The sequence below is a fragment of the Varroa destructor genome, unplaced genomic scaffold (assembly GCF_002443255.2).
Source record: "Varroa destructor unplaced genomic scaffold, Vdes_3.0 BEIS01000007.1, whole genome shotgun sequence".
Classification (NCBI taxonomy): domain Eukaryota; kingdom Metazoa; phylum Arthropoda; class Arachnida; order Mesostigmata; family Varroidae; genus Varroa; species Varroa destructor.
The window spans coordinates 6,806,822-6,830,407 of NW_019211460.1; the positions used below are offsets into that span (position 1 = coordinate 6,806,822).

At 39.3% G+C, this 23,586-nt stretch overlaps 1 protein-coding gene and 1 long non-coding RNA gene across 6 annotated transcripts; one reads left to right on the top strand and one right to left on the bottom strand.

Annotated features, from left to right (window-relative positions):
- The first annotated feature begins 50 nt into the window (after window positions 1–50).
- Window positions 51–7,122, top strand: LOC147754249 (uncharacterized). Its single transcript, XR_015317967.1, has 2 exons — window positions 51–226; window positions 398–7,122. It is a non-coding gene; the product is annotated as an uncharacterized LOC147754249 (long non-coding RNA).
- Window positions 2,185–23,065, bottom strand: LOC111254607 (uncharacterized). Of its 5 annotated transcripts, XM_022815614.2 has the most exons (28): window positions 22,681–23,053; window positions 21,367–21,542; window positions 19,811–20,044; window positions 19,112–19,182; window positions 18,776–18,820; window positions 18,285–18,410; window positions 17,450–17,883; window positions 17,033–17,183; window positions 16,425–16,480; window positions 16,158–16,226; window positions 14,617–14,849; window positions 13,984–14,226; window positions 13,612–13,824; window positions 13,182–13,299; window positions 11,809–11,912; window positions 9,766–9,944; window positions 9,458–9,530; window positions 9,067–9,171; window positions 8,318–8,488; window positions 7,770–7,992; window positions 7,396–7,484; window positions 6,809–7,030; window positions 6,423–6,523; window positions 5,994–6,221; window positions 5,663–5,741; window positions 3,548–3,673; window positions 3,155–3,319; window positions 2,185–2,812 (listed from the first exon to the last, which is right to left on the bottom strand). In XM_022815614.2, the coding sequence occupies exons 1-28, from the start codon at window positions 22,784–22,786 to the stop codon at window positions 2,684–2,686; spliced, it is 4,269 nt and encodes a 1,422-aa protein (XP_022671349.1). In that variant the 5' UTR covers window positions 22,787–23,053; the 3' UTR covers window positions 2,185–2,683. The 5 variants fall into 5 exon arrangements, with proteins under 5 accessions (XP_022671349.1, XP_022671352.1, XP_086832250.1 ...); XM_022815617.2 differs by lacking the exon at window positions 3,155–3,319 and having other exon boundaries at window positions 22,681–23,062; XM_086976124.1 differs by lacking the exon at window positions 5,994–6,221 and having other exon boundaries at window positions 22,681–23,057.
- Between the last annotated feature and the right edge of the window lie 521 nt (window positions 23,066–23,586).

A 23,586-nucleotide genomic window follows, 5' to 3' on the forward strand; every position in this document is an offset into this window, starting at 1 on the left:
CTCTCTTAGAATCTGCATCTCAGGTGTAGACATACACACGCACACACATAGACACACATTCATAGACACGGCGTGAGTTGCTACAACGGCGTGGTAAGAATGACGCGGCCATCACGAGCATGACCAGCGACATAAGCATCTAAAGGTGGGCTACTAAGAAGCAACCGACCTAGAACCGAGACCAGAGACTTGGTGCGGGTTTTTCATCTGGAGCAGTAGGAGTAAGGTGAGGAACGACTCGACAGACTCAGCTAGATGGCGCTCCGACATTCGTCAAAACTGATCGTATTATGTAAACGCTGTACACTTTTTGTCATTCAAGCTTTTCTAATAGTTAGTATTAATGAACCTTTTGTTATTTTCGGTGTTTGGGGTTCGTGCCAAACCCTTATTAAAGAGATGAACAACGAAAAAGCGGTCTAAAAGCACCATCCAACGGATCCGAATATTTTTCCTTATCGACTAGCGGATTTTGTCACAGAATCTAACTGACAGCGTTACGGCGGCTCTTTCCGGCGTGGCGGCCGGCAGCGAATGTGACAGCTAGCGGTTACCTCCACTGAAACGCTACCAACGTGGAACGACCTGTGGTACTAAGTTCTAGCAGCAATACTGGGTGCTGTGCATAAAGGTGTAATTCTTTGTGTGTCTACTAGTGTATTAACGGATGCCTTTTAACCGTCTATTAATGGACGTGCAGATCTTTGGGCGCACGTGCAGTTGGAACTATCAGAAAACCAAACGATTTCAGCCCCCAAGGCCCCCATCGCACAGCCAACGACCATTTTCCGCGTGCTCAAACACGCTCGGTAATGTGAACAAATTACTCGGCTATCGAAAAGAGCACGCACGTGCGTGCGTTTCACTGCCTGATAGAGAGACCAATTATGTCTATTAATAGAGGTGCGTCTTTATGAGCCCAAATTTAAAAACGTGTATTGTCTACCTGGAGATGTCAAGTTGGATTCATGCATTCGTGACAAGGTTAGATAAATAAAAGGGTTAATCACACTATTACTAATTGTTCAGTAAAATTGTGTGTAAATACGAAAGGACTCTTCAAGAAATACAAATAACTGATGTAGTTGGTGGCTTCTCGATGGTGATTAGAGTTTGTTTAGTCATCTTGTGGTTGAAATTCACGTATTTACATTAAGAAAAAAGAGCCACTACGAAATATGTAGGATTTTCATCTGACTTTTGCTTGACTCAGTTACGTTTACGTTATTTAAACCAGTGTCGGTAAAAGCCATTCGCTTTAGAAAGCATTTGTAGAGTATTAATTGTACTTGAAACATCTATAGATCACGATCGTAAATCCTTTATCAGGAAACCGTTACTCGTTACTATGGGTACCCCTTAGAGACGTACACTGAAACGGATCCTTTCCTATCAAGTGCTTTTACTCTCTTTATCCTGCTCTACCATCTTAGGGTTTATATAAATTACAACAGAAGGTCTAGTTAAGAAAGCCTCTTACTACAACGTCCCAGCCACCAGGTTTCCCCTCTGTTGCTTTTCGTAGAGGCTACTTTTGACTTGCTGAGACCGATGGACACGGAATCAATCCCAACTAACGCATCGAATCAAACAGTATTATAGCTTGCCTAACAGCCATTACTTCAACGGTCTGTCATCTTCTGGGGAAGTTCGACTAAACAAGAAACTCTTCGTTTTATCCTCCGGATGGTTAACTTCTTACTAACGATTGTTGGATCTAACTGGCAACAGAAGCCATCGCATAGGTTCGTAGAGAAGTGCATTCACGTTTACTGCATACAATTTTCGTTTTTATATAACGGTGCTGTACAATATTAACGAAACTCGTTTCTAATTATCCAGAATTCGTATCTTAGAGAGAAGGCTCGAATGTAACATGTTGGAAGTAACTAAATACTTGGAATGAAAGTTTCTCATAGTTTCGGGTTTGGATTAGCATGCTTCTATGTAATTTGACGTCCGGTATCGCCGTTAGGTAGGCCAACAGACAGTATGCTTCTAATACCAAAAAAAACGAAGTCCATGCCCGGGCTCGTACCTGGATCACAATGTGTCCTTAAGATCAGTATGGCAAATACAATCAATGCCCACTGCGCTAGGGCGAGCATGCCTAGAGGAAGTGTGTGGGCCAAAAAATACATGTTTAAAATTAAAACCATACTGGGCTACTACGGCTATTACGTATACTGTATCCGAATACTAAACTGCTTGCTTTATTCATAAGGCAATAAAGACGATTTTTTTACTACTGAGGAAAATACAATATGTTTATAATGTTATGAATATATTTCTTTTGCTATTTCCGTACGTATCGCTCTCAGAGGCTTTGGTACAGTAGAACGGCATGAGTAAATCTTCGAGTAGAAGCCCGCTCTTTGATGTTTACCAATGAACGGTGTCATTCGATTACGTGGATGCATGTTTACCAGTCCATAATTGTTCCTTACGTTTATCGAGAGCGTCGGGAGAAACTTAATTTTTCTGCGATACATCAGGCGCTCCTTTGCATTGAGAAGAAGTAGCCTGTATTGCACTCTATTTTCAGTGGAATATATGTATATGGTACATGTCAAAACGTGTTTAGCAAGTTTTTATATTCAATAGGCGAACGATCCATTTTTGAAAGAGTTATCCGCTTAGACGACCGCAGACAGCGCGTTTCCAAAGAGAGCTTATCGATGATCTAACGGAACCTTGTAGCTGTGGTGCTCGGCTCTGGCACAGCATAGTTCTGTTGGTCCTTAGCTTCCTCAATACGAACTAGAAGCCCATTTGCCCCATCCAAGAGAACAAGGTCTCCCGTGCGGAAAACCTGCGACATGTCAATGATGCAAAAAACATCACACCTTGCTAAAGTCGATTTGCAAAGCATGATAATTATATAGGACAAATGGCTCCAGTGACTGCTTTCCATTATAGCACAATACATGAAATACGTATTCACGGTCGACCAAAAATTCACCTATGGTATGGTAAAGAAGGTCACCTATGGTATGCTTACTATATTAGTCATTCAAAGTTGAAACACCAATACATAATAGAGCCATAGAGATTTGAGTCTCATATTAAAACCTAAGAACAGTTGACTCGAAGGAGACTTGATAAAGTTTGTCACCGCAAGAAAATCGTTAGAAATAACCCAGTTCCTATTTACCTGGGTAACATTAAAAAGCCCCACTACGCAAGGTAAGCCGTATTCACGAGCTATCACAGCTGCGTGAGACATGAGTCCGCCGAGCTCGGTCACGATACCTCCGAGTAGCGGAAAATAGGGACTCCAAGCGATGTCTGTCGCGTACGTGATCAATATTTCGCCACGCTGCTCAAATATACCATGATCCAAACACATATTGGGATTACTTCTACTTGGTTCACTACTACTAGACACAACTATGCGGAGGTCAGTTATTAGTGAAGAAGTTCCTCCCTGAAGCATTCCTGAGCTCCAAGCGTAATGCCCTTACGAATAATTACTAAGCTATTTTAATGCCAGCAGAATGTTCTCAATAGATGCTTCAAAATGTTTATGGAAATTGCTATTAGAAACCTGAATGGTGTGCGCTTCTTCAATTTTGTTGATCACGCGTGCTCTGGCCTCAACTCTGCCCACACTGATGGGAAAGCCCTTCATTTGTACTACGTCGCCGTCGAACGTCGGAACCTCCTGCGCAATCTACATCGTAAAAAGATGGACATACGCGTTAACAAAAACGTGAAACGGAAACAGTCGATTGGAGCGTTAGTGACAATAACTATTATTTTTAACATCCATTAACCAAACCCACTCTCACAACGAATATCTATGGACAAGGCTTCAAGACTTTATTTATTCTAAGTATTACTCATACTGTATTGTACTCATCATCAATTGGAAACAGCTGGCTTAAATCGATACTGAGATTTTCGGCCCCATCGAAACACGTACCGAATTGAAATCTGTATTCTTTTTAATATGAGTCGGACTCTCATTGTATCATAAAACCAAAAGTAACTTAAGTTTACTGTCCTATTTAGGGACAGACTTTATATAAGTAGTTATAGTAGACTGGCTGGGTGTTACAGCGACGGGCATAGCTATCTGCAAATGAGATTGTCATAGGACGACTCTATTGTGCAAGCGTTCGATGTAATTACGATGTATCGTTGACTTAATACATGTACGTACATATCTGAGACCAATCCTCAGAGGAAAATTATACTTTTATTTGCATAACCTACTTAACGGCGTTGGTATGAGCAGGAAAAATCATTTCAATTAAGCAATCTTTGCGCCACAGCTGGAACTACATAGCGACAAATGCCAGTGCTTACAGGACGACTTCGCTAGTGTTTACAAAAGGGGTATGAGGCGTTCTTGATCAATAGGTACATTGAAGCTAATATGACGGATAGGTTATAAACCGATATTGTCATTTAGAACTGTGTGTAGATCCTTTCGAAGTCTAACCGTTCTGGCCAAATGGTGGGTTTGAACGAGAAGATTATTCGATGGTCGACCAGCGTAGCTGCTTGTTGTGGTCAGACGTTCCTATAAAGGTCGATGTTAAAACCTCTACCGTGTTGGCTCAATAATAACGGAGAAATCCTTCTAATAACTTTATGGATCTGGACAAAAAGAAGCAGACGGGGCAACACTGAAAGAAACTCAGCGCGGCCTTTTGCCTAGTAAACTTTAAAGCTAGATTTGACCTATGAAATAAAGCCTTTTCGAAATAGACTCAATTCGACGTACTGCTGCGTGTTCGAAAAATGTAAGCATCCCTTTCATCGGATAACTACGTCATTTCTACGGTACAATTGTGGAACGTCCATAGCTCAAACAAACAACAAATGTCGTCCAATGAAGCCCTCTATGTTTCCGTCTATTTTGCCTGCTAGCGCCAAGCCGACTAAGCACAATACAAGCAAGGTTTCCCTTATTGAATTCGTGTAGCATACTGAGAACGCTGTGGTGTACCCAATAACCCCCTTCCATTTTCGCTCTCGTATCGCTTTCCTTAAGCGCTTAGTTTTTGACAAATCGCATACGACCCATTGCTGGCAAGCTTAATAAAATAAAGGTAAAGACGGGCAGCCATTGCGTGACTTTAGGCAAGTTCATTCTCCAAAGTGAAACCGTCGACTATGTAAGACATTCTGCTTACTTAACGCATAAGCTTTTCACAAATCGATAAGATAAAATAAGGTAAAAATCGATAAGAAAAGCTTTGATTGCAATCTAACCAATGGAAAATACGTACGGCTTTTTACTTACCAGAGCTATTCAATTCTTTCACTTTGATCTAGATATCTAATTGATAGCCAGCTATGTCACTGAGCTAATTTCTAAGTCTCTCATAGGAAGAAGTTCTAATAAGCCTAATTAGGCTTAAGGCTATCTGCAGAGAAACTGTTTAGGACTTCATGATGGTTAAGCTACCGGGCTTGTTTCCCTAAGCGCCAATGCACGTTCCTTCATCGAAAACCTCCTATACTAATTTAAGCTGAGGCCAGCAGATACTGAACTGTGAAGCTAAGACGTCAGATGTTGATTTAGATTATTGTTAAACGCTAACCTTGACACATTTTCCAGTGATGCGGTCGTCGCTGGCTAGTACACCATTTGCTCGATTGCCACAAAAAAATATGTTCCAAGTTTATTATATAATATAGAACACTTTACCGGTTTTGGGTCACCGCGGATGTACTCTGGGAACTGCAATTTGACAAGTTTGGGGAATAGGCGTTTGCGATGATAGGCCCTGAAAGAAAGATAGCACCACGCTAACATATTTTGTTTAAATTCACTGCGTTTATTGGAACAGTGCGCCACAAAATAATGTCGGTCATCAGTGGACCCCTTTTCTAAATCGAAGCATGAAGGACTTTGAAGTTTTCCTCTAAAGAATAACCACCCCTTTACTGGGATTTTGTTTTGTAAGCTAGCGTTTCTCTATTGAAATATTCTTCAAAATATTGGTTGTATATGATATTGGAAGTCACTATAGTTGTACCTGGAGATAATAGCAGAATCACGAGTTTTGATCACCTTATGTAATTCGCTTAGTGTGCAGAAAAATAAAAGTTCCTCATCTGGCAAGCGTCCCTCAGCTTTCAGCTTTCGCCCTAGTGCCCAACACCATAGACGTATCACATGCTGAGCCCATATCCAGAGGGATTTGGTATTCTCGCGAATACCAACACCTTTTCGTGCAAAATACACTAGCACGCTTAACCGGAGCCTTAGGTAAACAGTCAGAACGTGAACGCGCAGCAAACATGAGTATTACGAAAAATTCGCATTTCTGACAGTTACATATATATAGATATGTTGAGTACATTTCGAATCATTGAGCCAATCGATTTGTACTAAAGTAAATGAAAAGATGAAACCGTAATGAGTGATACCATGCATAAGTTCGAAAATAACCAACCATACTTACTTGTGCCAAAAAGTCAGCTTACAGGGTATATTCTTTATGGACGCCCACACACTATCTATTTTTTTGTTCCTTAGGCCTACCGACTCACTCTTTAACATTGCCTGTGGGATGAAATCAGTGTTTGACGTAATCATCTTTTCGCATATTGGCCCTAAAAAAATACTTATTGACATATCGACACTGGATTCGAAATTGTGCTTAAAACAAAACAATTACACTGACTGCTAAATAGATATGGATAGCAGTAAAACAGATTAATTGCAAAGCCCCATTTATAAACGATCTATCAAGGATTTTTTGCAGTTAGTAACCTGCTAGCTATAGAAGGGGCTTTGGATGGTTCACTTTATGTTGTGAAAATCTGGCTAGATAAGCAGCAGTCATACTTGCAGGGTTGCGACAACAGGTACCGCATTTAAGGCCCATGGTTTTCGATACGGATCAAACTCATTGTACCCTCGATGTCCATGATCCTCAAGGAATTTTTTCAAGGCCTTACTGGAAAGCGGATAGCTCATTTCATTCTTTAGCAAGGTCAAAGCCTCTTCGTTCGAGGCGTTCAGAAAGTTGTCCCTGCCAATTTCCGACTGGATCACCTGGGACATTTTCTTCGGCGAGTATCATTGCACACAAGCAAACACTTTTGTTAGTTACGAACACACGGGTATATCAATAAATGGCGAGCTATTTATCGTTATCAGATACTGTGTTATTCCTACCGCAGCCTAAATATAATATTATGTTATTACAATATTGTATTATTATAGACATATAGTATTATATTATTAATGACTATGTATTCGGGAAGGGAGGATGTCTAGGGTTAGTTTGTTCTACATTTTTCTAATTGTAACTAATCTTAGCTTGATTGTAATGATGCTTTAGATAGTTCTACGGTAAACGCGATCTTTACTCATTGTATCCAAACCAAAGCAATTTCTAACGGTTGTAGTTAACTCACAAAGAAATTTACCTCAAGTACTTTTGGAACTTCGCAGCTGACAACGTCGTGCGCCGAACCGAGAAGTCTAGATAGATAGCCATAGACTGTTACGGTCGATTCTGCAAAATGTAAGACAACAGGGTTATGAAACGGGACCATATTAGATATTCTAGTCTTTACTCTTGATACAAATTCTATAGCTACATATAGACTGAGCGTTCAGACGCGAAAGAAGGTGTTTTTTAAGGGTACCGCAAAGATATATAGCATGTTTCAGTGTCGCATTAGTGAAGTCAAGCAGCAGCAGCAGCAGCACCCCCTAATGAGAAACCCGCAAAAGGTAGTTCTAAAAAGGGGAGTTCCTAGCAAGTTTACGGGAGCGTACGGCGTAGTATAACACATACCATCGTTAATGGATTTTATGTAGTTCACGATATCATTGCTCCACAGCAATGATCCATTGCTAGCGTTGACATGCGGTCGAACTGCGCAGTCAATCGACGTAGTTAAGGCTATAATAAGTCCGTCTAGGAGTTCCTCAACGGACATGTTGTCCATTGGAAAGCGGGCCCTCTTGTGGCATAAATAGTAGTTATAGCGCCAATTAAGCTTTGCGATATACTTCATCTACAGATCACAAAGCCAAGCATCAAGAAGAAACATTTATCCAACAAACAGTCATACTGCTCGTGCTCGCTGTATGGAATACTGGTTTTTGACATTTTTTACACTATTCATTTTTGCGTAAAGCCTCATCGCAGGTCTGATGCTTCGCTAGAACAAATAAACCGACCTCAGCAAACCGTATTCTAAGGAAGCATATGAAAACCACTTTTTTTTAAGGTAGACCTTACTCGCTCCTCCTCGCGTCTCTTCCAGATGAAGTGTTTATTTTAGATTAGGTTTAGTGATTATGTTTAGAACAATAACTTCTAAAAAGGATTACACTTACATGAATGGTGTCGGCTGTTCTTTCCCAGTAGGGTACATAAGGTTGGAGGTCACTTGGGTCATCTATATTTTCGTAAAATAAAGGGTCGTCAGGGACTCTGCCACGCACATTAAGCATTAGGGACTCCATAATTTGTATGTCTTTGGCGTTCGTTGCAAACGCGCGAATCCACTAAAATACAATGAGATATTTATTTTACCTAAATTCATAAATCGTAGTTGGTAGTAAGTGGTAGAGAGCTACTGACTCACCAACTCGTAGGCCCATATAGGTACTAGTATTAAATGAAGCTCGCCGACATCCTTATATAAGTTTATTTCAGTAATATATAGGTAAACCTCACAATATTCGTTTTAGCAACTGATATATGAAATAGGCTAGTTTCGATCGTTGCAGATGAAGAAGATTTTGCCTGCGTCCGATAGGTTGTCTTCGTGTTCGTACTAGCACACAACTACACAAGGTCGGACGCAGCCTGCAGCATCGCATTCGAAATTTGTTTGTTATCCAGAGCGGGAACTACTAGTTCTAGATGCTTACGGTTAGTAAAGGCACGTTAGCTGTGGCGAACTGTTTTGCGGCAGGGTTGCGTTTTAGTATCGTAGAAAAACGTATTTCAACGTATTGTCAAAAAATGATCAAGGTTGATGTCAGTTCTTCTCTGTGTCTGCTGAAAGCAAACGCTTCGTCGGAAACGCGATACAAAAGCTCAAAATATTATTATCATTATTATGCAGATTAGGACATACCTCAATCAAATCAATGAAGTAGTGATGATGCGAAACCTTCAGTATCGACTCAAAATACGGACTCAAGGGAGCTCTTCGCATTCGGCTAGACTTGGCCTTATATTGCTAAAGTGGACATGAAAAGTTGGCGAATATTAAGATGCAGATCGTGACAAACGTAGTTTATGACAGTTAACTAACAGTTGTTTATTTGGTTAGTTGAAATCTTGGTACTATAGTCCTAAAAATTAGCTATTACTCGCATGAAATGTGTTAAAAATAAATTGACAAATGGCCTAGTTGGTCAGAAAAGCTTTAAACGTAATTTAGCCCACCAATAGTTTTCCAATATAATATATAGCACATACTGCCTCAGCTGAACTCAGATGGGATTTATCATGTACTAACTAACCTTCATTGAGATACCGCACTGCTTACAGACCAGATCAATACCCAACGGAGTAATAGCTCGATTTAATACTTCACTGCAAAAGGAAGCAATTCGTATTCAAGTAGTCTTTCGATTCTGATAATGCTCAGACAGATAATTTTACATCGTTTGCTTTGCCCATCATCCTATTCGATGATTGCCTAAAATCGGGTAAAATCTATGAATAATTATATGATCAGCTCTATCTAATAGACAACTTCTCTAGAATATTGTTTCGTAACATATGATTACGGCAAAATTAAACTTGAAAATGAAAGCAAAAAACCAACCCAACGTTTGCCGTAGAAATTATGGTATTCTCGTTACGAGCGGGGATTTCCATGTCCAGTGAAATCTCTTCATCGGATGGCTTGTCCATGAACGTAATCGGGCGTGCCTGAAGCAGGAATAATGTATGGCCTTGAAGAGCCCACTCTACGTCCCGCCAATCACCGTAACACTTCTCGACCTAGAATTGTTTCTCACAATGAACATGGTAAGTCATATGCGTTATATAGCATATATCACTATGTTACAAAGTATTAATCACAAAATGTCTGGCCTAAATTTCACCTTCTGCTTGCTATGATTGCTATGGCACGTTTTACACAATTACGCAAACCCAGAGCTGTAATCAAGCCTTCTGAGTTTTCTAATGTACTACGTAGATAGTGTTATAAACGGAAAATCGGAAGCGCATGGATTTTCGATTTTTCATCAAGCCAACCGTCGCCTTGAGTGGACCATTTTGCAGGACCTGGAGAAATCCGATTGGGCCGTTGAAAGCAGAAAAATTTAGGCAGCCAGACAGTGCAAGCTTAATGGTTAAAATAGGTTTTATAAACCGAAAGTACTGTAGTAGGCAAATAGGTACTACTAGGTCAAAATCTCGACGGCGCGCAAACTACCTCGGATGCTTGGGGACAAATTTATTGATGCAGGGGTTCTGCAATAATCCTTTGCGCAATATAAGACCAACACTGAACGAATCGACGAATCAAATGTTTCGCTCGAAAAGAAATAACCTTTGATACAACTTGAACGGTTAGTAGATATTGACTAGTACTGGCATAAACTCGTTAGGTGGAAGAGGACCGAGTGGTTACGGTTTTCGTCGGTGTACTGATGTCACAAGGAAAGGGTTAGAAAAACTGGCATTTGATTACGTACCATGAGAATTTTGATTTTCATTTCATCAAACAGCTGCAAAGGCATAGACAATAATTGTTCATAGCGTCCATGTAAGGTAAAGTATCGATGAGGACTTCAGGATTTGTTGCTAACGTGAGAACAATGTTTATTGCAGCATCACTGTTTACTACAAGTGAGACACTACTAACTACATCGCTTAGAATAGGCCATCGCGCTATTTCTGGTCAATATTCGGCCCAAAAACTTAATCCATAGGTTGTACGGATTCATTCATGAAGAAACTGTCTAAAGTTAGTTTTAACTTTTTGACTTATAAGTTGGGCTTACTATAGGTTGCCTGACTAGAACCGAATAGTGAAAGGCTCGGTAAAAACTGAAAAGTTCAGTATGAACGTGATGCTTAATTTAATAATGAAGACAACGCTTAGTTTTATTACCTGGATCAAGGCAGTCATGAGAAAGGCCTTATAATAAGTTTAAAATTTTGTACACCGGTTGATCATGTGTGTTGACGCTAGAGATAAAGTAGGGCACGACCAAAGGGGACTACATGTTGTACTCAAGCGTTGATTTTAGGAAAAAATTTCACTATACTTGTTGTTACAGTATGAAAACGACTCACGGAAAAGTTAGCGAAAAAATTAAATATAGGTAAAAAAATTCTCTAATTTTGAGCGTAAATAGCTGTGAGTTGTGTGGACCGCAAAGGTATTTACCGACCCACGTACGGTCGAGCCATAAGTTAAGGGCAAAGCGCGTAACCAGATCTACCGGTTAAAAAAATTAGAATGGATAAACATTTTGAAACAGTTTATTAGATAACGTCATGGAATTAGTATACCGCGTTCGTATAAGCCTTGATCTATGCAGATACAATTGTAACTGTACCGTTAGTTGGTTGACTTTATAAAACTAGATCATATAACTTAAATGCATCATATAAGAACACCTACTATGCTAGCCGGTTGCTACCGGTTCGATTAGGAAAAGCCTAGTTTTTATATCTATGTTTCCTTATGAAATGCATTAGATGTTTATTCTTGACCTTGTGGCTGAATTAAATGTCCTGATAATCCTATGGCCGCCACTTAATACGAATTGTTTGTTTATCTAGATTTAAATGCGCCAATTTGGCATAATGTAAGCCGCGAAATGGATTTCAAATTGAAAAAAAAACTCACCTCAGTACCAACACGAGCTAATTCTACAGCCTGGTGGACGCTAATAGATGCATCAGTGGCTTCTTCTGAGGACGCAAGCTTTTCTTCGCGAGTCCCGCCGACTTCTGCACAGCGACAGAATTGATATAAATCATAAAAACGATCTGTGTTTATAGTTATAAACACGTGAAATTTAACTATTTCGAGACAAATATTCAAGCTATGAACAGAACAGGTTGTTACTACATCAGTTACATATGATCAATAGCATCGCAAGAAATCATATTAGTGCTTACTAACAGTTTTCGTTGATATTGTCTGAGACTAATGTAGGAAACACGGAAATTCGCCAAGCTGTCTTTGTCTTACATTTGTGCAGCATACATGGCTGTAGTTTTTATTAAGTAGCAGTTTCTTGTTTGGATTTTTATAGATATGGATTGCTAGATAGCTTAGTTATCAAACTTACGCTCTGAAATTGTGTAGTATGCACTAAAATAGTCGTCAGTTATTAATTATCATTTTCTGACAATCAAAACCTGAAGCTGAAGTATGGGTGCATGTCAAAGGACGCATTAAAGCAATCTTGGTCCTTGGTGTTTTTTGTTGGTCAAATGGGCGCACCATCTGATCCGATGGCGCTAGCCATTCTTCCCTATCAGTCTGTAGTGTTAAAAAATTCGATATTGGGCTAATTCTGACTGAACTCCATGAACGAAATTGACAATTGGTGAGCAGTAGTCCCGGAAAAACCAAATCCAACCGTTAAAACTGAGCCCTTTACTCGGCCTCATAAGATAGAGTTGTGTCCGGTCGTAGGTAAGCCCTTTGAAAAATGGATGCATTATATGCAGGGAACCACTTTGGGGTACAATAGAAGAAAAATACACCCTGCGACTACAGTAGTTTCAGGTGATTTTGTGAGCAGGAAGCCGTTAAAAATAACCCGAATCAGCCCGAAATTTAAAGGTGATTATTTGTTTCTACTTTCTTGTATCGTTACGGTTCTTATGGGAGATTCTTCGGTTTCCGTGAACAAAAAAGATGTGCTCATGTTGAATTGTAGTCACTTATTGCACTTTTATAAAACACAAATCGAGAAAAAAACAGTCTGTGCGAAACAGTGGTCATTTAATAACTGTCCCTAGGTCACTTAGCATATGCCGTAATGCGAGCTAATACATATACATCTGAACAAACAATAAGAAATATGTTTACCACTTTTGCAGTCGTAGTAGCGTCAGTTTTAGTATGAAAAAAAAAAAAAAAAAAATCTTGCATCCAACTAAGAAGTCTTTTGTTCCTTTGTGTATAACTTTTCCATTGCAGTAGCAATTATTGTTAATAACAACAATTTTCAATCTATCTAATTGAAATAATACTTGATAGCCTACCATCCATAATAATCTTGACGTTTTTTTTGCCGATATCGACCTGATTCACTGTGATCTTTCCGCTAATGTCGCGGTGCACGCGCACCGTATCCGGATCAGCCAGAGCCGATACAACACTCTGTAATAACAACACCAAATCTCACACGAATTCGTTATGAACATCTACTTTAATTGGCAGATTAGTTTAAAACTGTCGGAACATTTTATCTGTTTGATTCATTTAAATGAGTTTATTTATTATTGAAGAAAATGTCAAGGAAAAGGGTTGCCCGCATTAGTGATACTTTTGCGTTTAATTCAACTTACTGCTTGGAATAACCTTTAAATAGGAAACACTTAACTGGTACGCTCGACTACGCAACCACATCATTTAATTTTCTATTTTTTCAATAATGACTTCTCTAGGACACTCTGTCATCATAGATCTGACCTCTCCAAGTCCGAAGTTCGAGGTGATGTAAATCGTGGACGGGTCGCCGGTGAGAGGATCGCAGGTGAGCATCACTCCTGCGCTATCCGCGGCTACCATTTCCATTACAACCACTGCCATTTCGCTCAAAAGCTCTTGACCATAGCGGCGTTTATACTCTATAGCAATGTGACTGAACTGTGATGACCAGCATTTCACTATAGCAGCGATAATCTAAATATACAGGAAACATAGGGTTGGAGAACATTTTATAAAAGCAAAAGTGGTGAAACAGCGTACGAAGTACCGACTCAGAAGTTAACCTCGTATAACAAGAATAATAAATCAGTGTGGGGCTTGTACTAGAGCCCGAGGTTCTCCGGCTGTTCTCACCTCTTTTTCGCCTCTCACGCCAAGGAACGTATCCATTTGCCCCGCTGCTGACATATCCTCGGAATCTTCTCCAGCGCACGAACTGCGTATGGCAAAGCGCTTTGATGGGAGATCAGGGAAAATTTCTTTAAGGCGATCGATGATTTGTTTTGAGATGCAAGAAGGTACAGGCTCGTTTTGCACCCGTTGTTTGCATTGATCGGTGATCAGCTTGACTTCCTCCACCGTTGAGGTTGATAACACCTGTAGATTTCAGTTCTTATTTGTCTTTAGAACGTATTAATGAATTCGACTCGAGGAGGCTCAATAGAATTTCAAATAATAAACGAGTTAACCATAGACATAGACATAGACTCGCATTGGCTAAATCAAATTGGTGACAGGTAACAACTGAAAACCAAAAACAGCTATACTATGAATGCGCAGAGGTTCGATAGCAACTTTTCACATAACTGAAAACGCGACGACGCGGCCATCAAAGGTCTAAGGCGTTTTTACCTAAGGTTGGGCTTCTCTGCCCGATTTCGATTTATTAGAGCTTATGCTTAGTTTTCGAAACACCTTGGCCGACCGGCGCCAGTAAACCGTTTAAACACCTAATAGCGGTTCAGAATTGAACAGTTTCAAAATTACCTTATGAAGGTCTTTCTCAAGAGCTGACACCTTTGGGGACAATAAAAACCTGCGGAAAGCCTCGGTGGTGACGACCACACCATTGGGTACAACAAATTTGGCTTCATTGCTTGTTAAATGTGAAAGTTCGGATAAAACCGCCAAAGACGACCCCTTTCCTCCGGTAAGATCGCGGTTTTTGCATTTTGAATCGAAGAGCGACACTACGTACGGGACTTCGGCCGATGGCGTTTCTATAGAGCACGCACATATACAAACGAATCATAAGAGCCGTGCGCGTACCAATTAAAGTGCACCACATCAATAAATTGATCACCCTTGTAGTATTTGTAATAAGACTGTAATATTTTCCTTAAAATTTTGTAAGACCTAATTTTCGGACCCTGTTGTCTGTGGACGAAAACATTAATTTCCAGCGTCAATAGATAGCCTTAGGCTAAAAGCTATGTATGTGCTCAGCACGATGGATTATGCTCAGCTAAACGGAAAGCATATATCATTTAAACTTGGTAGAAAAAATCAGCATAACACTTCCGGAAGTAGGAGTGTTATTAAACGAAAAAAATGCTCTCATAACAGTTTGTCAGGCCAAACTTTATTCGACATTTTGTGAAAAATGATAAAAATTTACCAAGTAGCTGCGGGCAGTACTCTATGAAAAGCATATATATAATTCAAAGAAAGTAACTCTTGTTAACTAAGGGTCAAATTTAGTTGTTACTTAATGTTTCTGTTTGTTAATACTTACTCATAAAGTTATTTTAAGATCAGCTATTGACATCTCTCATACTATTTTCTTAAGTCTATTTCAAAAATCAATAAGATATTGTTCATCTAACTGTACTTGTATAATTTTAGTATAGTTTATCAAAATAGAGTAAGTTTTAAGTAAACACTGGGGATTCTATACAAATATTATATATATATATATATATGTAGCGTCTTTGCAGTACTACAAAGGACTTCCACTTGGTCAACTTTGCCAGTGATCAGATGCCTGTGGAAGTAGCAAGAATTCTGCTAAATATAGAGAAACAAGAACCTCTCAATGGCTGATGCAAAATCAAGTAAGCTGTTTAAGACTCCCATGGATCTGCTGTCTTAAGTCTCATAATACACATCTTACTTAAAGCTAACAGGAAGATATGTATTATGAAACGAACTGTCAGAAGATGCCGAAAGAAGAATTATAAACATTTGATTAGACCAATGGGATGCTATACCTAGATTCGCTTCGCGCGCGGCACATAGGAACATTATCTTTAACGTTGAGATCTGAATCACACGATATGGAGCGAAACTTGCCTACTGCCTCACGCAGATGCTTACAGGTCATAGAGTCTCCCAAGGTATATTGGCATAGGACAGGGATGGTCTTTTTTACACGTTAATGGCATGCACGACGCACACTCATGACGGAATGAAACGCTTCGTGTCTTACAGAATTTAATCGCACGGGCGGTAGAGTGAGGTTTCGACTCGGAGGTCCTAAAGAAATTGCTTGGTCAGGAGGCATCTAAAGTACATGAAGGATTTCTCACCGGATGTGTTGGAATCAGGGTCAGAAGCTACATGAGGGGGACATGCTGTTGAGCAGAGAATCCGTTCGCCTGGCGACGTAAGAAACATGACCAAATTGATTCCTGCCTGGTGATTTGGTGCCACTCTCCTTTATCAGTCTGCACTCTTGTTAAATGAAGCTGAAGGGCTGATTCGGAGCGAAAATGTATAAAAGTCATACGTAAACTATACTACCCAAACCCTTTTAAGAAAAATGCCATCCTAACCTATTTAATGGTACTACTTACCGAAATCGAGTATATTGAGTGGCGGTTGTGAAAGGTTGACGCTGCTAACTCCAGTTCTGTAATCAAATTTGTTCGGGTTGTGCCTTTATATTGGTCGTATCCTTATAGCCATATGTGTACACCTCTACCCATAATGATATTTCTTAACACAAAAATATAACTACGAAATATTCGGGCAACCTATGAGAAGTAGGGATAATATTATAACGTAAAGTTTCATTTTTTACGAACTGCTTAAGTTTTTCGACGTTTCGTTCTCTGTTGCGGATGTTAGTAAATCATCTGTATCGTTGTTAATCGTGTAGTGAGTTTTATGAAAACGGGCCTTCGTGTTCCCACACTTCACACAAAGCATTTACTAAAACAATAGTTATATGGTGATTATAAAGCACATTCGAAAACAAGACAAAGTAGAACAACAAATAAAATCTCAAATATGTTCGATCTGAATAGCAGCTTTTACGTTAGAACAGTATAAATACCATTTCTGGTACAACGTCCAAAGTGTGCTGGTCGGGCCATCTGTGCACTCAATTTAGTCAACAAAATGTCCAGATGTCACCGATATGAGATGATGACCATAAGTTCTCTATAGTAACACTACTTACGTGATGCTTCGGATCGTTATGCCGACAGCGTTAATGCCGTCAATCATGGCATCGAAAGCCGACACATCCAGATTGTTATTCCATCCCAAAACAGACTTAAAAGACTGTAGGGATGCACCTTCAGAACGCAGAAACTCGTGTGATAACTCGACTGTAAATGTCATAAGCGTCAAAGGCAACTTAATTCTGATGCGGTTTGCTATCATAAGTTATTTTGAAAAAAATTTTATGCAAACGTTATTATGCAAAGTTCTGCTAGACGCTTGCTTAGTATCAGAAAATAATGGATAGCCGAAAATCATACAGCCGAAAAACTGCCTAAATGGATGAGCGCTAGTGCCGTGATCTACGCTATTCGTGTGGCTACTAGTAACTAGTTTAGGAACTTCTATTTTGAAAAAATGAATGAACACTCACACGTTTGAAGTTGAAGAACTGGTGATGTGAGAACGTCCTCGAGTTTGGCCTCCGCATTCTGCTGATTCAGCACATGTTCAAGCGAGTCTTTGAATCCAGAGGTTCCTACAAAACTTCCAAACGCCAGATTACGGCTGGTGTGAGAGAAGTTTAGAGTGCTGATTTGCACAATGTGTCCTCTGGCACTGACAGCTATCTGGTGTGAAATTTCCTTCAGACCAGATCGATCCACTCCTAATCCTTGCGGGTGACGTATTCGAATGAAATTGCCTCGCAGATGAAGCTTTTCTTCCCAGAAGGACGCGTTTTCGCCGCCCGCTTCGAACTGACCTGTGGTCGCCGCGGATCCACCGTGAAAACTGCTATTTTCATTTATCTTAATCGTTCCCACATAATAGCCGCTTTGCTCATATCCTTTTAGGTGCTTTCGACAGCTGTCAGTCGTAGGGTAATAATTAGCAGTTGGTGTTGATGTTGTATAAAATTTTTTAGCTCAATAGAACACAAATAGATCTCATTTTGAATTATCTTGAAATTCTTATTTTGACAATCTTACTTTGAAATAAATTCTTTGCCTTGAAAAGTTCAGAGATTTTTAATTTTTTATGCCTCAACAAGTTTCCACTTCCACAAACATCCAACTCTGAGGCTAAGACAGTTGGGCATAAGTACAGAGGGAGGCGTGTTTATTCGAAACGGGCTTAGTAAATCGGAACCTGTTCCATATACCGTGTTATAGGCTCACTCAAAAGAAAAGATAATGACAATAATAAAATAAGAGACAAGCTTGAAAAGAAACTATCGAATGAGGTTTGCTATTAGGATCTGTTCCTACAGTTCAATAGATGCGATGGCATCAGACAAGCGATCATCTGGGCCTCCATTCTGAAGGCAAAACTTCATCAAACGGTTTATTGACACCATGCTCGTCCAGTCCATTACATGAGTGAAGTTAAACCAGCTGAAATAATTAACAATAGATACATCAAACCCTCTGTGCCAAACGAAGAACATGTTGGTTTTTGAAGGGTGTGTTCTAGGCTTGGTTACTAGTCCCAATGGAAAAAAATTAAGTCAACCTGCTGTGTCCTTTACGATAAATCGTCAATATGCCTACAAACAAAAGCTCACTTAAAATAAAAATCATTTTATTTTATGTATTTATGGTAAATAGTAACATTTCTCTATAGTGATTATTTATTTACTGTCATCAATTTACTAGAATTGTACAAAGAGCATATAGCATATGGAAAACTCCGTTTATGTACCATTCACTTCCAAAATGGCCTTAAGATCCCTAAATTAGCGTCGATTATTTGTACTTACAGGAGCACGAAGCTAACGTAAACAGCACATCCCGTTTCCGCTTGGCTGTAAACAATGCAAAGTTATCCTTATAGGCTTTGCCATGCCGGAATAAGAAATTTATTAAATCTGTCCCGTTTTATCGCTTAGGCCATTTCTATTAAAAAAAAAAAAATATCACGTACATGGTCATAGCCCAGTGTGAGATCTCTCCAATTTCTAGATGCGATCAATGATTTATAGCTTATAACCATTTTTATATTAAATTTTCGTAAAAGTAAAAAACCACCCTTTTCGATAATAATGGCTGTTATGCACTTTTGCTAGTAGTCGTTGCCATTTTTCGACAGTACTAACATCATCATCCCGTTGTAAGCTATTCTCCATTTTCGCATTGGCTCCATACACATCAGACGCAATCCGCCAGCCTGTGAATGATAAATCATACTAACTGATGTTATGGATTCACTGGGAAGATAATTAAATGCTAACGAGTATCATGTAGTTGTGTAGGTTTGGCAAAAATAAAAAGTAAGAAAAGCTTTTTTTTTAAAATTAAAAAATTTTTGTCAATTATTACTACGCTGGATTAGCTCTAATAAATTTTTACGCGATGGGAAGCATATTTGCCACATGTAACCCTTAAGTTAGGTGTTGCCCGACACATAAGATAACCTTTTACAATTGCATAATAATAAAGGCGTTGATTTTCCATATGTAATCAAATAGTGGTCGCACATAGCGGGAAAATAGACCTGTAGATTAACGAAAAGATATTCTTAGTTAGAAGCTTACAGTTTATAGAAGCGCGACTCCCGATATAAACCTACTCCTTTCTAACCAAAAGGATGTCAAATTTCTAAATGTAGGCCAACGTCATCTTCAATTTTAGTTTGCCAGTCGTCAGCGTATTCTGAATTAGCCTTGGCCTAGCATTCAGCGAGGTAATCGTGTGGTGGAGCAAGACCATCGTTACATTAAAAACGTACATAGCAATGTTACGTTGAGTACATGTACTCTGACTAAGCGTTGGCGTGCATTGTCCTGTAATAATACCTGATATTTGTTGCCCTGGCTGATATCGAGACGCAAAGCTTGATAAGCATTGATGCTAGTTTTGCTACTTTCGCTGCTATGCGGAGCGGCTCCATGTGGCGAAACGAATACGCGACCTTTGGAGTCCCTTAGAACAATTTGTATCTCTGCTTGTCGCTGTTCTGCGCGGATCATACGAATTACCAAAAGCTCTCCTGAGGTTTGTGTGCCAGTTAAGAGCAGCTCTTGGGGACCCTGAAATGGCAGCAGGGCGTACAGCCACAGGTGGTATTATTTGATTTTTTTACAAGCACATTTCAGTCTGGGTCACATTCAACGTGCGATATATTTCGTCAGGCGTTCCTTCTAGTCATATTCTTCTCTCTAGTGATTTACTTATTATTTAGGTTGGCCATTTCGAATTATTTACAGCGAGGTTCGCACACAAATGTTGTTTATAACTGTTCATCTCTCAACGAGATATGAAAAAAAAAAAAAAAAAAAAAAAAAGAGGGCGTTTTGCTAGCTGAACAATTTCTATGGGCTATAAAAAGCTCTCATTCCGGTAACTGATCAAAATCACTGATTAAAATACGAAAAAAATTCAAGAGAAAAACTTCTAAGGGTAACGATGTAAGTATCCAGTCATGGCAGCGGCCACCGCGACGGTTCGATGGATTTTGTCGACGTTGCTAATACATAATGCTCTGCCAGAGGTAGTACTAACGAAACAAAAATGGTGCAATAGAGCTAGCTGGTCGTTTCCATTACATATGGATCACAATATGGGTTTACCACGTTTACCTTTATGAGTGCGTGTTCATAGCAATGCTAGAAGATATCTTTGAGACTGTTGGCTAAAGCTTCTAGATGAAGAAATCATTTTACTGGAAGAATCTGCTGCTGGGACATTTGTGCATTTTGTTGCATCAATTCTTACCGCGCTAATCACCAAGGACGCTTAGTTGCGCCTACTGCGACTTCTATTCTTTATAGACAACTTATGGAACAGGTATTCCAGCTTAAAATATGCATATGATAAGCCAACTTACATACCTTGAGAACTCATAGTTGCTTGTGCTACTCGGGAACTTGCAGTTTGTTTTAAGTTTGAACTGTCATCTACTGCAGAGCCTTGAGGGGGTGATGACGAGAAAGTGCTAATATTTACAGACGTTTGACGACGTATTTAATTTCTCATAATTTGAAGAGTACAACAACAATAATTTCTACGCTTCCAGAAAGGCTAATCGTCTATAAATGGAACTATCAAACAAAGGGATACTTATTTAGTCAAGAAACACGTTCAACCTGCATAGAGAATTCCTCCTAGATAGATATATAGATAGACTTCTAACTGCTTAGAAAGCGATCCACGTGTTAATTTCATTTGCACCCCACTTTTTATTATTAAAAACACTGCTTATAAAATACTGAAGTCCTTACTGAATAGAAAACGAAGTCAAATTTCTAGGAGTCGCATGCAATATGTTGGAAGCTGTTCGGTCTTGCGGCGGAATAGAATGTTACACGCGATTAACTTAGCAAAATGATATTTCTACAACTATCATTCATACCTCATTTTCAAAATCCTTGTGGGAAACGGGATATTCGAGCTTTTGTTCCTCTGCCCGCATAACATATCCTCGGCGAACGGGATCAGGCGAGCAGAAATTGTAAGTGGGGAATACTGATTGTCTGCCATACCGGAAGTATATATAGCATAGCAGGATCCGCACGAGCTCGAATACGTCTGTTTATTAAATAAGCAAAAGAGGTAATCAGTGGTGATAGTCGATGCATACCGTATAGTGTAACGTGAATAAATGTTAATATTGTTTTTTGTTTATTGTTTTTTAGATGTGATCATCAGTTTGCAGCGAGACGTGAACTGGAAAGGAAAATTCTTGGGTTTTCAGTCGATATGACTCATTTATTCTGATCTTCAGGGGCTGGGGCCGTTTACGTGTTAAGTTCAAATTAACTGCACGGCGTTTATCAAGTATATAGGGTTTTCTGAGTAGGTATTCTTGGCCAAAGTCAGTAGTTTGATCGTCGCCTGAGCTTGACGGAACGCAAACATTTACGCTCACTTACTTTCTAATATGTTATTTGAATGCTTCCTTAGCATTAATCACGAACTGCCATAGCCAAATATGATCCATAAGAAAAAATGATTACCCGCAGGTTCGATGTCGTTTACGATTAGACCATAGCCTTTAACAGTTTTCAGCTGATTAAGCTATCGTTTTAGCAAGACTAACTGCCGCAATAAAAAAAGCATTCTGTTTGCTCTTCCCCTAATGGCGGGCTCATTCAATGCAATAACGGAAAAACGTCCTATCCTAACGGAAAAAACTATACAGATTAAGATTAATACTATACATGGATAAGGCTAACGAAGGAACGTACGTAACCGCCCGTAACGAGTCTGAGTAATTTTTCTCTGGCCAAAAACAAAGAAGTGGCTTTAAAGTCGAAAGTACGCAAACATACGGAATATCATCGTACAGTTACGAGTGTATCTTCGCGAGTATCCATAAAATTCGGTCCCTGTACGCCATTTGCAAACAGGTGACTCGTGCGTTCGTTAGATAAAGTACTCTCGATAAATAAGACCAAAACCAATGAAGATTATCTTATTGCTATTGCTTACAATATATTGGTTTAGAGGTTCAGTAAGACTTGATGTCCATTTGCTGCAAAAGCTAGTTGGTGCGGCACCTCAATATTGCCGGCTACAGTGAAGGAACATAACTTGTCTCCTTTTATTAAGCGCTGTTTGTATAGACTCTGTAGCTAATATTACTGACCGAAAGAAATAAGCTTTGTGAAAATTGTGAAAAGACGAATTTGATGCTTAGGTAGGCGATCAAAAATGTAACACTTACGGATATCATCCTTTATGAGATAGTCACAGTGTAAAAGTTTCAGTAACTTCAATAGTAGATAACATATGAGTCTTGCTAGAACGTCTCGGATCTTGAGTGCATTCATTTTGAGCAAATCGACGGTATCTGTAGCGCGAATGGTATTATCCGTCAATAAGACCTATCTTCTTTGACGTTGATAAACGTTTGCTGTTAAAAACTGAAGTAAAATTGCTGAAAAGTCGTTAGATAATATAGAATGCCGTTGATATTTTCAAGGGTAGAAGAGATGCACTTATAACAGAAGAAGTGTTTTCTCTTGTCACTATGGAAACACCAATGGAGATCACGCGGACAATCGCAAGCCCTCCTTTAATAGCGGTTTCCTTTTGGGCGAAAGCGAAACATATCGAGCATTCACGCCTGCTGCAAGGAGGCTTGATCGAATAGAAGGGGCGCAAAGATGAAGGCCAGTAGTTTCTATCTAGACGATACAAAAGTGACTTCCTCATTTAGTAATTTCGTTGCTGTTACCCTTTTTTTTTTTTTTTTTTTACCATTAGTTAGAAACTCGCGTAACCTTGAGCTAACTATTTACAGCATAAGATTTGCTTCTATTATTCAGATAGCGTTCCACACTGGACGCATCGTTCACCCGTGTCCTTTTGTCCGAATAGTGCTAACGATCATTAATTGTACCCCGCGATAATACAGCGACCAAATTACTGGCAATGTATTTATTATAGCAAACTCATTAAGTAGACACAACTTTTCCAATTCTGTGTAGCTCTATATATATATATATATATATATATATATATATATATATATATTTACACGATGGAAACAAGGATTTAGTCACGAAATATGCTAAATCGCTTTTAGGTACAGAAAAATGAATCTTTTTTTTAGTCTGGCCTACATGGG

Excerpts from the sequence above, each read along its gene's own strand:
- LOC111254607 (XM_022815614.2), bottom strand. The coding sequence starts at position 22,786 with ATGAATGCACTCAAGATCCGAGACGTTCTAGCAAGACTCATATGTTAT. Across the intron at positions 19,183-19,810 it reads GCCAGGGCAACAAATATCAG|GCTGGCGGATTGCGTCTGAT; the intron begins GTATTATTACAG and ends TATCATTCACAG. Across the intron at positions 18,821-19,111 it reads GCTTACAACGGGATGATGAT|CCAAGCGGAAACGGGATGTG; the intron begins GTTAGTACTGTC and ends CATTGTTTACAG.